Source organism: Podarcis vaucheri, assembly GCF_965113315.1.
Source record: "Podarcis vaucheri genome assembly, chromosome: 3".
NCBI classification, from domain to species: Eukaryota; Metazoa; Chordata; class Lepidosauria; order Squamata; family Lacertidae; genus Podarcis; species Podarcis vaucheri.
Window position 1 is genome coordinate 25,155,450 of NC_138761.1, and position 14,261 is coordinate 25,169,710.

The 14,261-nt window shown below is 41.0% G+C and overlaps 1 protein-coding gene across 3 annotated transcripts in view; it reads right to left on the reverse strand.

The window, feature by feature from the left end:
- The window catches only part of EML4 (EMAP like 4), a 96,844-nt gene extending 86,084 nt beyond the window's left edge, over positions 1–10,760 (reverse strand). For all 3 annotated transcript variants that reach the window (XM_082217396.1, XM_082217395.1, XM_082217394.1), the window contains exon 1: positions 10,401–10,760. In XM_082217396.1, coding sequence (XP_082073522.1) covers positions 10,401–10,467 — 67 coding nt within the window. In that variant the 5' untranslated portion in view covers positions 10,468–10,760. The remainder of the gene's footprint in view (positions 1–10,400) is intronic.
- Positions 10,761–14,261: the final 3,501 nt, after the last annotated feature.

The following is a 14,261-nucleotide window of genomic DNA, read 5'->3' on the forward strand; positions in this document are numbered from 1 at the left end:
AGTCCAAGCAGTCCTTGCATACCAAATTACCGCAATTACCCCACTGTGGTCTGCCCTTGAGGTTGGGTCTGCCCTTGAGGTTGATCCAGAGGCTGCAGCTAGTGCAAAAGACAGCAACTCATCTGCTCACCGGGGCAGCGTATTGCCATCATATCATGCTGCTGCTGAAAGAGCTACACTGGTTCTCACTTAGCTATCAGGCTAAGTTCCAAGCGCTGCTGGTACAGGATACCTAACAGTTAGTCTCATACAATATATACACAGCTGATTGCTACGCTCTGCAGGAATGTGCATCTTGAAGATAATAGTTCATCAGGAAGTCCATTTTTCAAAATATAGGAATCAGGCCTACACTTCTGAATTCTCTCTCATTGTATATCAATCATGTCCCTATTGTCTTTTAGATGCCTGTTGAAGACTTTTGGTTTTTTTTATAACAAGCCTTTTAAGTGGGGATATTTATCCCAGGTGGTATCTGGATTGGATTTGAAATTGTTTTTATATACATAATTGTTTAATCATTGTTATACATGCAATTGTTTTCTGTATTCTTTTACTGTATTGTGAAATACTACTACTAACAAAAACAACCACCAACTTCATTTCTCAACAACCAACACAGGAGACAAAGAAATATACTGCTGTTCAGACATACATTTTAAAATGCAAATAGCACAGAACACTCCCACCTCTTCCCATTCAAGGTAGTAAAGCAAGAAAATCCTGCTGTTAAGGAGAAGTCAACTCAAAAGAAAAATTAACCTGAATCAGCTCTTCCAGCTCCACTTAAAGTTGCTTTTAAAAAGAAAAACAACAAGCATTGTTAAATAAAGTTAGCATTGAAAGGTACCAGTGGTATGCTGATGTTAACATCTTGCTGAAATGAGCAAGATATAGACAGGTAAGCACTACAGACCCTTGCAGCCTGTGTCACTATTCTGCAGCCTAGTTTTATTCAAGGATCACTAAGCCAGCTTCTCCCCAGCTCGTGCCCCCCACTGATGGACTGCAACTCTCATCATTCCTGACCACTTGCCATGCTGGCTGGAACAGATGGGAGCTGCAGGTTCACCAAAATCTGCAGGGCAATAGGTTGAGGAAGACTAGTGTAAGCTATTATACTAGGCATACAATTGGCTTGAAACTCACCTGCACGTTATCAAACGATGGGTGGGATTCAACAATTGAGTCCCATCTGCAGAAGCCCTGCACAAGGACCTCCATTTGTACGGGGGGGGGCTTCCCCCCTCCCCTGAAATTGGCTCATGGTGTGTGTGTGCCAGCAGAAATGCCAGAACAGCAAGCAGGTGGAAGGAACAGAGATCATATTCCATCTGGTAAGTGGAAATGCTTTCTCATACGGAATAATCGCCTTAGCACAACACTGAATTCCTCCCTGGACTTTTTGTTCTCCTAGGTATTAGCTTCTGTGGAACAACCATGGTAGTAGGTTGAAGCAATGAGTTTAAGCACAATGGGCATACAATGGTAGGATGCCCAAGCCCTAAAGTTACAGTGCCCACTTATCTAAGCAGCAACATTTCTAAACAGCATAATCACAAACACCTGCTAAGAAGGGAGTCTGGTTGATTTCAATGGGACTCATGCATTGCAAGTGGTTCTTCAAAGCTCTTGTTTGATCCCAGCTTCCAGCAGTGTGTGCCATATGAGAAACTCCACGGCTTCGAAGGGAATCATGTGGAGAGGCTTCAAGACAGGAAGAGGCATTAAAACTCAGGCAATCTTTCTGGGAAGCCTGTTCAAAGAACTTTCAGAAAAAGGCAAACTATAGGACCCCCCCCCCAAAAAAAAAAATGCTGCAGGAGTGAGGAAGGGCAGGCAATATTCTGGCGTAAGACTCTTTTTCTTACTTAGTTCAGAACTAGAAGTAAATAGCCAGGCAGGGGGTTTTTTTTGCAAATACTGCCCAAGTACCATTATGAGCTGTTTAAGGGCCAATAAAGAGAACTTGATAGTTTAGCAGATTCAGAGTGCTGGGTTGGAATTTGGGATGGGTTTACACTTCCCCTAAAAGTACAGATATATAACCCTGGGGATCTCTTCAAGACTTGGTTCTACTGCTGGATTCAGAGGTAGTGATTGTGGCAGCCCAAAGTACCTTTCACCAGCTTCAGCTAGCCAAACTCCTCTCTCAGATTTTGATCTTTTATTTAAGCACCGGTTCCTGTATACTTTAGGCAGAGCTGCTCTTGAAAACCTTCAACTGAAGCCTTCAACTGGTGCAAAATGCAGTTGTTCATGTATTGATGAGTGTGAAAAGCCATCTCCCTAGTCTTCGTTTGCACTAACTCCTTATTTCCTTTCAGTAAAACACATTATTATTTGCAAAGGTTGTTTTTTTTTTACCCAATTCTGACTAGTGTAATTTCCCCTTCCTCCACTACTGTGCTTTAGCTCTCTTTCTGTGTTTCCCTTTCATAGCTTTTATGACACTTTTCAAATAATTTAAAGTCATCTTGAAAGTTTAAATTTAATTAGAAAAAGAAAAACTATGTAGGCACATTTGGGTGCACAGGGTGGAGGAGAATAGTTCTTACATGCTCATCCTACTGTACATAGATCTTTATATTATTATTTTTTAGAACTCCCAAAAGAGTGTGTTACAGTGGTACCTCGGGTTACAGGCGCTTCAGGTTACAGACTCCGCTAACCCAGAAATAGTACCTCGGGTTAAGAACTTTGCTTCAGGATGAGAACAGAAATCGTGTTGTGGCAGCGGGAGGCCCCAATTCTAGTTATGACCGGACCTCCGGAACAGATTATGGTTGTAAGTAGAGGTTCCACTGTACAAGGTAAGTCTAACAAAACACTTGAGCAGCAGAAAAAAAATAATACCAGCTAGTTGTCCACACAACCACTTAAAACTGACAAAAAACAAACAGTTCTTTTTAGGGGTGAGTTGCTGAGGTTAACCAATACTGAAAACACTCAAACAGAGAACAGTCTTTGCACACGCAATGAATGGTTAGGGAGAGATTCAAGTGAATGTGTTTCAGGCAACACATGCAGAAGCAAGTATTGTTTTTAATCCCACAATATTTTGTTTGTTTATTTATTTATTTTATTGAATTTGTATCATGCCCTTTATCCAAAGATGTCAGGGCGGTTCACCATATACCTGTGGCAGTAAGGACATGTATTATGTGCACAGGAGCCACAGGTGCTGGATGTAAACTGGCCTTTGGCATACTCTCCCTCTTGTCTCCTCTCCCATGGTGTGATTTTAGCTTTCCAGTTGCAGAAGTAATTAAAATGCTACCTTCCCGAAGAACGGTCACCAAGAGAACAAATTCTGAAGCCGAAGTGAGGACTCTAAAACTCGAACGAAGTGTGGCCTTGGGAAAGAACTTCAGACCAGACTGTTCACATCCTACTACCCTATCATTTCTGTGAAATGACAACAAGCTGCTCTTGGAACTTCCTGTTCCAAAAAGCTCTGCTTTGAAAATAAGTTTTTAAAACTTGTCACTTCTCGATTCCATATGCTGTTGGATGTGTTTTGATAGTACCGTAATCAACAACCCCCCCAAACCCCACCTGCGCAATCTTTTTGCATGGGAAAGTTTTACTCAGACCTTTTGGTTAGGATCACATGCAGCAAGAGCACAGCTGCATTTCAGTGGCCTGGACTTCCAGGACGTCTGCTCCCATTATTCCACACAGAGTTCTAATTTAGTCCCACATCATAGACTTGGTATGTTTAGAAGAGCTCCACGTATGGGATCATTTGCATGAATGTGCTATTTATAAATCCTGTTTTACACATCGCTTTTGTTTTTAAATACAGGATGTCATACAAGGCTTTGTTTATGTGGACTAACTGGTACCAGGTGGAGAATAATTTCACCAGCCACGTTTACATACGCTCGTTAAAAACCCTCCGTTCCCAGGCCAAGTTAACTGAGCTCCCACTGATCACCCTCACTGCTACAACAATTCTTGCTTTTTGAAAACATGCAACACATGTCCAAAGTTAGAATGTGTGTGTGTCCTGTCAGGTCTTAAGGGCATGCATTTACACTATTTAGATGCACACTTCTCTAAAGGGGGGGGGGAACCCCCCTCAGAAACAGGACCTGGGAAAGAGGCAGGTTGTCACTTAGTTATTTTTTTAAAAGGGTGTGTGTGTATGTGTAGGAGAAAATGTTCACTCAAATCCATAGGCATGCGCCACTGCCACTTACTGCAGTGAATGTGCATTTTATAAGTAAAAATCAGACCTCAGCTATTACAGTTTCTCGCTGTTCTCTCAGATTCCATGCTGTTTTCTGTGAGGTTAAAAAGCACTTTCCAACTGATAAAAAAGGAGACCCTCTGTAATGGCTCTACGTCTATTTTGCTCAAACTGTTGCATACACACACACACACACACACACACACACACACGATAGGTCAGGAGGGAAAACTACAACTACTCCCAAGAGATGCAGTAATTCATGGCCAGAATCACATAGGTACAGTCTAGACAACACTACACTAGAAGAAGAGTTTGGACTTGATATCCCGCCTTTCACTCCCCTCAAGGAGTCTCAAAGCGGCTAACAATCTCCTTTCCCTTCCTCCCCCACAACAAACACTCTGTGAGGTGAGTGGGGCTGGGAGACTTCAGAGAAGTGTGACTAGCCCAAGGTCACCCAGCAGCTGCATGTGGAGGAGCGGAGACACGAACCCGGTTCACCAGATTACGAGTCTACCGCTCTTAACCACTACACCACACTGGCTCTCTATCAGGCTAAATATTTGTTTATTGTGGAGCTCACATATTTGTAAGTTCTACTATGAAAATGAAGAATGCAAAAACCTAACATTTCACAGAGAATAGCTCAGGTCAAGGATGGAAACTTGACGTTCTCCAGGTGCGTTTGGGTTCCAACTCTTACCAGCCACAAGCCAAACATGGCCAAGGCAGAGATCATGCTAGCTGTTGTCTAAGTACCCCATCCTTGGTTCAGGATAACCATTGCTCAGTGGAGAAATAAAATGTTGCAATTCCCTCGCATGCAGTCTATTGGAAATACTGTGCCATGAGATTCTGCTGCATGTCTGAATCAGCTGTAAGGAAGTATCTTCTGCATTTCAGATAGGAATCAGACATGCTCATTCAGTTCCTTGGTGGTCAACCTCACATGGAAGGAGAATTCATTGTTTCTGGTTTACTAAGGTGGCAAACTGGGAACATGGGCATTTTCTGTGAAATTGTGTAAAGAGTATGTAATAATATGGTGTATGTATAATATGGTGTAATAATAAATAGGGAATCTAGGTTATGCACTTTCTTGATTTTCAGATACACATTAAGAATCAATTAACTGCAGAAATACTCTTTCCTAAAACAAAGATTGCTTTAATGTTAAATACTTTTTTGTATATTACTCATTATCATACTCTGATCAACCTCCCTGCTCCTAGTTATTTGGATGAATTATTATGGTCATTACAAAGGGGGAGTGCAACCAGCACATGATGGATGACTGATGTCACCAGTGTAATTATGACCAGCGGCTTCAAAAAAAAATAAAAATTAACTAATGCTGCCTGGTTGCTCTCTGAGGTTATACAGAGGTAACCCATTATGTAAAGAGATGTGTGAGAAGGGAACTGTAATTCCTATAATCTCTGCATATTTATCTTATGCAAGTATTAATCTCTTTAATTAAATTACTTCCTGCAGTCAAATACCAAACCATATAGTGGCCTTAGAAACCACACTAAGGCCGGAAGAGCCATAAGTCTCCTCTCCCCCAAAAAAGGAGAGCCTTTGTAAGCTACGCATTACATTATCTGGTTTACGCTGCTCAGCTAAACAATCGTTTGTTCAGTCTTAAAGGCAGGCTTTGCTCATCATTCTGCACAGTGCTGACATAGTCTAGGTTATTCTGGGCACAGCTGGAAAAGGCAAGACATGCTCTGAGGTATCAGTTACCTGAAAAGGGAGACGCAAATCAGAAAAGCATTCAGAGTGTATGTTTAATATAAAAATTGTGGGCCTGATCCAGACAACCCTGAGGAAAAGCAGTTACTAACTTCCCTTCATTTTTTTGACACACGGTGGAAACCACAGTTTGCAAAACTTATCTATATGTGCATCTTCTCACTTATAATGAACAAGCCTAACATATTTGCAAGTGTTTTAAGCTACCTCTCAAGACAGCATTGCAGGTTGGGTCTTTTCTTTCTTTTTTAGAAATTAAAATTAAAACCTTTAGAGGCACAAGTTGTTATGTGCTACTTTTATTTGCCATTCATTCGCCCAATTTGCACATAATGCCATAGCTAAGTGTAAACACAAGGAGAAGGGGACGACAGAGGACAAGATGGTTGGACAGTGTTCTTGAAGCTACCAGCATGGGGTTGACCAAACTGCGGGAGGCAGTGGAAGACAGGAGTGCCTGGCGTGCTCTGGTCCATGGGGTCACGAAGAGTCGGGTACGACTAAACGACTAAACAACAACAAAGTGTAAACAAGCAACTTTCTTTGGATGACAACCATCCTACCACAATCTTCCTTTCATCCTGTCAGATGAAAATATTGAATCTGGAACTCCAAAAAATAAAGAAATCACCTTCTCAGCTCCTTTGTCAGAATAATCACTTCCACTATTTCTAAAGTTCATGGTGCGAGGGGCATAATTCATGCGGCCAAAATGGCAGCATCAACCCACAAGGCAGCGAAATCTTCAGCTCTGGGGGAACTTTAAGGAGGAGAAAAACCTAAGGTGGACAAAACGGCCAAATAAGAACTCGGCAACCTCAATAAATTTAACCACCACAATCTCAATATCTGTGAAATACTGACTGAATGTTGGGTGAAGAAACCAAACCAAGCAGACTGGAATGGAGCTGGGATCCTAAGCAGGAAGTATTCTACCTTGCAACACATTGTTGCTGGTCCAACTTGGTAACTGTTCTTAACCTGAAGCACCACTTTAGCTAATGGAGCCTCCTGCTGCTGCCACACTGCCGGAGCACGATTTCTGCTCTCATCCTGAAGCAAAGTTCTTAACCTGAAGCACTATTTCTGGGTTAGCGGAGTCTGAAGCGTATGTAACCTGAAGCGTATGTAACCTGAGGTACCACTGTACTGTTTTGAGGTTTGTTTGTTTGTTTGTTTGTTTGTTTATTTTTACAATCAAAGGGTATATAAAAGTTATGGAATAAATACATTTCATGACACCAGGTGAAGCACCTAGGATTATTTTTCAGAATCAAGGGCAAAAGTTGGAGATACATAGCACCTGATAGCAAAAACACATTTGTTCTCAAAATCTTGTTGTTTCCTCATCTTCCCCCACTACCCTAACAAACAAGAAAAATGATATCATATGTGAGCAATAGACACTCCTAAAGTCTTTGCGGGAGTATGCTTCATCACTGAAACCTGGGTCACAAATTTAGACCTGTGTTGTGAATCTTATTCTCACTGCTAGTTCTCTTAAAAATAAAATAACAAATAGTATTAAGAGACACAGCAACCATAGTATGCACAATATTCAAATTAAGGCTTGAACACTGGTCTTTGTAGATATTCTTGCTATCATGCCTGGGACGTAAGCAGGAAACATTCCAGGCCACTAGGTACCCGGTGTTCTTATACATGGGGTGTTTAAGTCAAGCAATTTCCAGCCCTACAACATACTGGTGCTTAATTGTGGCAGTAGGGTGAACAGCTGTGAAATATTTTCCTAATCATGACCTTACACTAAAAATGGCTTTGTTTTGTATTCAGGTTCTATGAAAGATCTGATGCATACAGCACTATCCTCTAGAAGTGTCACCCATAGACAGATCCTTATTGCCTGGTGGATAGTAGTAACTTACAGAGAGTAACTGTCACCACCAGGAAAATGATTTTCCAGAATATGTATCTGTCCACAGTAAGACTATAAGAATATATGGAGTGGACTGTATTAGTTATTTTGCTTTCACCAGTTTGATTTGCAATGTCATATTGTAATCAAAATTACAGGTTGTATTGCAAAGCTCTTTGACCCTGCATTATTGATTTGGCTCAACCATAAATGAATTGATTTTGCACAACATTGATCCACAGATGACCGTTCAGTGTCCTCCCCTACTGTTTCATTAAGACAGGATGTGGCCCATACTACTTCTATGTTAATTGTGACTACAGCACAAAACATACTTACTTGCAGGGAGTCAAACTGAACTGATAAAAAAGTTTGTTTGTGAACCAGAACAGAACCAGAACTTCTATAAAATGTTTTTTCCAACTTTACTCAGACCATAGCCTTAAAATAAAATCAGGTGACCAGTTTAAAATGAGTGATCAACTTTGTTTCAAGTGTTAAAAATGAACAACAACAAACATCCACCAGCTTCCCAAGTAAAATGAAATCGTGAACATGTACAATTAAAGCCCAATAGCTATTTTATGCATTCCTCCCCCACAATTATACAAATGTTGCTTTTGCATAGGCTTCTATACTCTGCCCTCCTAAAAAGGTCGAAAAGACCTTTTATGTTAAGGGTACAACTCACTTTAAATTAAAAAAAAAACCAACATGCTACAAATGGAACTATTTCCCCAGTTATTTTCATCTAAAAGCATCCTTAAAATATCTATGGGTTATGTCTGATCTAGTGCTAATGAATTAGGTCACTTAAAAGTTGCTTTGCTCATGAAATGAAACACAACCAGTTACCAAACCTGTACTGGGGTGAACTGGAATAGCCATACAAAGCAAGGTTACAGGTGTCAAAATAAATACAAATGCAAAGTTCATGTCAGTCACAGGCAAACTGGGTTCCCCGCTTGCTTACCTGTAAGCACAAATATTTCAAGGGCTGTAGACCGACATGTGGCATGTGCAACTTAAACTCCACATTCAACTTTAACCAACCCTTCCCCAAGCCTACGCAACTATGTTTAGCGCTTTTTTGTTGAAAAATAATAGTCCTTAAAAAGTTGTTATCAAAGCCCATAAATGTAACCCAGTGCCAGCAGTATCAACGGGATTTGGATTTGCAATCTCCAATATGGAACTCAGTGGAAACAAAGAAGGTGAATCTCTTGCCTCCCTCCACTCCATTTCCTGCCACATATCTGCCTAATCCAAGGGAACAATTTTTATCCTGCACAAGAGTACTTAACTTCTTGTATTAGCAAGCATTCTAAACCACCAAACTCCAACTAACCCCCAACCGCAACCCAGGATTTCAGCACCTTTGTATTACATATTGTGCTATCATTGTTTTTTGTTGTTTTTGCAGCACTGAACATTACTTACAGAATTTATTTTCAAAAGTGTGTTTTTTCCTACCAATAAAAGTAAGTGTGGAAAGATATAACTTTTTTTTGGTGTTCAAAGCAGTTTCTATTTTAACATTTTTTCTACGGAAGTCATTTTCTCTTCATCTTAAAGCTCTAAAACTGCCCCCCCCCCAAAGAAAAGAGCCTGCCTTTTTTACACATGTATTAATCTGGACAAATCAGCAAGATGAATATTTCTATACTCGCTTATCATTAGGTGCATTTGTAAAATAGGGTTGCATTTGGAGCTCCTCCACATTTTGTTTTGGCTCTGTACTCTTGGCCCCGTATTTCTAAACAACCACTGCAAAAACTCTATGAAGCAAGAGCTTCTATAGGCAGCTTTCTGCTATATACACAGATCTAGCTACTGATAATGATGTATGCGTATGAAGTTGCGCTGAGATGCTTCAGTAATTGCAGATTAACGATCACAAGAAAGCCGGGAATAAATTGGTCTGGAAAATATCACATGCTGTGCAGAAATACAAACCGTGCTGCGAATGCTCAAGACTGCAGCATACATAATGACTTATTGTGCATAGATGTTTTACGGTACTACTTCCTGAGGGGGCCCCCTATGCAATCCAAAACTTTCCTCTAGGGGTTCAACCTTTCGCTGAAAGTTAAGTCTAACTGAAGCATCTTGCACACAAATATGGAAACATGTTTAACACATGCTGAATGTTAAAATTCAATGATACAACAGGTTCTCCCCCCCCCTTCCAAGCATGCAATATTCAGATTTATTTCATGGGAGGGGATTTTTCATACTGCAAGAGTAGTCTCACCAAGCAAAATCGTTTGGTTTCTGCTTTCCATTGTACATGAAAGGCATTAACTAGCAAAAAAAACACAGATTTCCTTTAAGGCTAGGAAAGAACTAAGACTGCAAAGAGGTAAATACTTTTCTTCAAACTTTGTATGTATTTGTGAAGGAAGTTGTAGAGGAAGATTTACAAAAAAATAAAATAAAAAAACAAGGTTTGGGGGGAAGAGAAGAGAGGGAGATAGTCCTTTCCCCTTGTGGGTTAGCAAGAAACTGCGGTGGCTGTACTGGTGTTCCCAATTAAAGAAGGGGGAGGGAGGGAAAGAAGTTATACTTTACCGGTGCAGAAGTTCATAAGTGCTGATGAATTGCACACCGAAGCAAGGCAAGGCAACGCGTCTTCCATTCCTGCCACCTATGTTACGAGCCGCGAACCAGTTCTGTCTACGTTCCCTGCTTGCTGCCTTTCCCAGAGTTTCACGGCAATCCCGAGTTTTCCAAATCAGACAACATACTTTAAATATTCTGAGGAAATCCTGCCAGTCCAGATGGCCCGCCACAAAAGCACTTATGCAGAGCACAAGCAAGAAGTCCCGACAATCAGCTTTGCTCCTTCCGAGCCCTGGAACTCTACTGAGCAAAAGAGCTTTCTGCGTTTGAGAGCGAGCGTGTGTGTGTGTGCTAGAGAGAGCGAGAGAGAGAGAGAGAGAGGCAGAAGGGGGTGGGATACATAAGGGGAGAGGGGGAAGAAAATCTGAGACTGCTGTAAGGAGTGGCTAGACCTTAAACGTCACAAATACACTAATAAAGGCACTTACTAGCACAGACACAACACAGCAATCTGTCTTGCAGCACAAAGAATTAAAGAGCTCACTAAGGGCTAAAAGTTTGCTTTTTCTTTTTTTAAAAAAGTTAGTGATTAAGCAGGCTATATGATTTATTATTATTAACTAGCATGCTAAGTTGACTGGGACACAACAGTGTCAACATAATAGAGACCCATCTTTTGTTTAAAGCAACTGAAACAAGAGATTGCATTCGGAGCCCTGAATCTTAAGCTCCTTTTTTCCCTTCACATCAGGCTGAATTGCTGCCACAATTGGTACAGGCAGCTTAACAGATCTCTACCCGTGTGAGGCATCCTGGACCCTGTGATTATCATCGGAGACTCTTCTTCATCTGCCTCTTCCACAAGAAGGGCCGAAACGTGAGAACGGGTCCCTTCCATGGTGGCTTTCTGCTTGTGGAATGCTCTCCCCGTGGAAGCTCACCTGACACCTTCGCTACATATCTTTAGGCGCCAAGCAAAAACATCCCTCCTTTCCCAGACCTTTGGCTAATTTAACAAACTGTAGACAATGGGTGGTATTATTTTTGTTTCGTACTATGGTATGTATTTTTGTGTTTCTATATTGTAAGCCACCTATGATCCTCAGATGAAGGGCGGTATAATTGTTTTTTAATGTTGTTGTTGGCAGCATCCTTCTGTCTCAAGAGACAATGGAGTGCGTCTCCGGAGCTGAAATTAAACTGCTGGGAGAATTAACGAGATCGGTAACTCGTTAAGGTTGCCTCCTGCATGGCTTTTGCTGTGTTATCAACACAGAAGTGAAGTCTCCGGGGTGCAAGCATGGGCAGTGTGTATGCCCAGATGACAAGACCCCACTTTTAGCATCACTGATGTGATCCAAAGTAAAGCAGAACAATACATTTGGCACCAGCTTGGCTGCAAAAGTTGCCAGAAAGAGGTGTAACATGATCAACCGTCTTAGGGAGTCCACTCCGGATTTGCACAGGGTTTACTACTTTCTTTTCCCAAAGATGTCCCACAGATCAGCTGGTAAGACGTTAAGTCAACAAATGAACAAATAACCCAGCATTCCTGCAGCATCATAATAAGGAGATGGGCGATTTGGCCCCTTCATTTGTTGGGCATTTTTACTCTTTAGGGTAGGGTAGGGTAGTGATAAAGCGGGATATCAGATCCAAACTCCTTTTCTTCTTCTATTACGGTCAGAGAACTCATAATTTGATTTATATAGTTCTAAATTACAATTTATATAGTTCAATTTATATAGTACAATTTATATAGTTCTACAATTAGTCACTTCAGGGAAAGACGCAAATAAAGGGGCAATTTTTTAATTTTTACTTTTAAAAATGAGAAATAAAGTCAAAAGGTATGCCAAGGGAGAGCTGTACTTCCTATGAATGCACCTAGAAAATAAATAATAAATAGACACTAGTGGTTTGAAATCAAGTTAAGTCAATGTTGATAAAAAAAATATTATCTTATGCTTTCTAAGAGCATGACTTGGGGCTTAAACGCTTGAAGTGGCAACTCTTCTGGAAGGCCCACTAGCAAGTGAAGCTTTTGGGAAGTGGGCTTCGGGCAGGGGTTTCTTAGTAGTGGCCCCCCAGCTATGCCTTTTCCCTATTTTGCCTCCTTATTGACTAGCATTAGCTACAGCCTCCTTTCTTTGAGCAAGGGTATTGCCAGCCAGGGGTACTGCAGCTGTTGCTGCTGATATAATTATGGTTTTAGTGTTTTTATATTTAGGGATGTTTATGATTATAGCATACCATGCAAGTGTCCCAGAAAAAAAAGGACATCCAGGTTTTTCCCCTGGCAAGAGCACAGTGGTCATTTTGGTGGCCATGATCTCACACAGCACCCCGAGACATGTGTGTTTGGGTGCTGTGAGAGCACAGCCCCCCAAAAAGCACATCTTTGGGGCACCATGATCTCACGCGGGTCACTTGACCCATACAGGAGCACTTATGGGAAGAAGTACATCACCATTTTGGGAATCAACATGTTGGAGGGTATGGTATAGTTGAATTGTAGTTTGCATACAGCTGTGGCATTTGCTATGTAGCTACTACTACAAGTCGTCCTGGGACCACTACTGATGAAAGGCAGCCAACTGATCCAACAAATAAGTGATAAAAGAAGATCCACGTCGAAATATCAATGTGCATAGCAGCAAACAAGCTTCACCTAAGCGGACTTGCTCACACACATAAACAAAATTATCCAACACAGTCAGTTTGAAAAGGCATTAAGTCTGTGGTTTTACATCTAGCGTGGTTGGACAGAACACTGCAAATGGCTGGAAGAGACCCAAGTTGGAATTCCTGCTTAACCATGAAGAAGCACACTGGGCAAACTTTGGTCGATTTCACTCTCTCAATCCGGCCAACCTCACACAACCATTGTAAGGGTGACATGGGATTTCCCCATGTACAAATGCATCACGGAAGAAGGAGAAGATGCAAGCAAGGCTGAATGATACATCTACAGCTGCAGCGTTTTAATTTAGAAGGAGGGAGCAACACATGCACTAACAAGAATTTGCACCGAGTTGGAGAGGCATAGTAACTCCCAACAATTGGTGGGGTGGGGGGGAGGGAGAGATGCAGGTTTCTCAAGATTATCATTTCATTAAGTGTGTGAGAGAACTCATATTACAACTGCACTACAGTCCATTTAATATGATCATGCTTTTGTCTGACTTGCAAAATTGAGCAGAGCCAGAGGAAAGTTAATGAATGCAACATGTGTTCACTCTTTTGGTAGCCGTGCCTAAAGCCAACTGGCAGAACGATCACAGCAAGATAAATGTCAAAACAAAGCAATCTTACTGTGTGGAGAACTCTCCACCCCCAACATCTCTTAAATATGTTAAAAGAAATTTACATCTCTCCAAGCGCTTAGCCATCGAAATGCAAGATTTTAATACAAAGAAAAAGGAACCCTAGAAAAGAACTAGCATAATAACAAAGATACACGACATTTTTATTCATAAATGGGTGTGTAGCATATAATACAGTAGTGAATTAGTGCATTACTGCAGCACTGTTCTCTCACACTTAATATAACTATGCATTTAAAAAAGCCCTCAGTTGTCATCACATTTCAGTGCACTGATTTACTCATTCTAACAGAGCTTACTGGGAATCACTGGATTCTAGAGAGGCAAAATCAGGTTAAACTGGCATTACAGTTAATTACTAATGTTTTACAAGATAGCGATTGTCAGAAAGATAGAGTAAATAAAATGCTTATACTACACTACATGCAACAACAAGAAATGTGCTGCAGTTAGAAATACTAAATGGTCATGTTCCACAGTAAGTATCAATTGTCACCTGTGGACGCAGATAATAACTTTTCCAGTTTTCAAGACTCCCATTGTT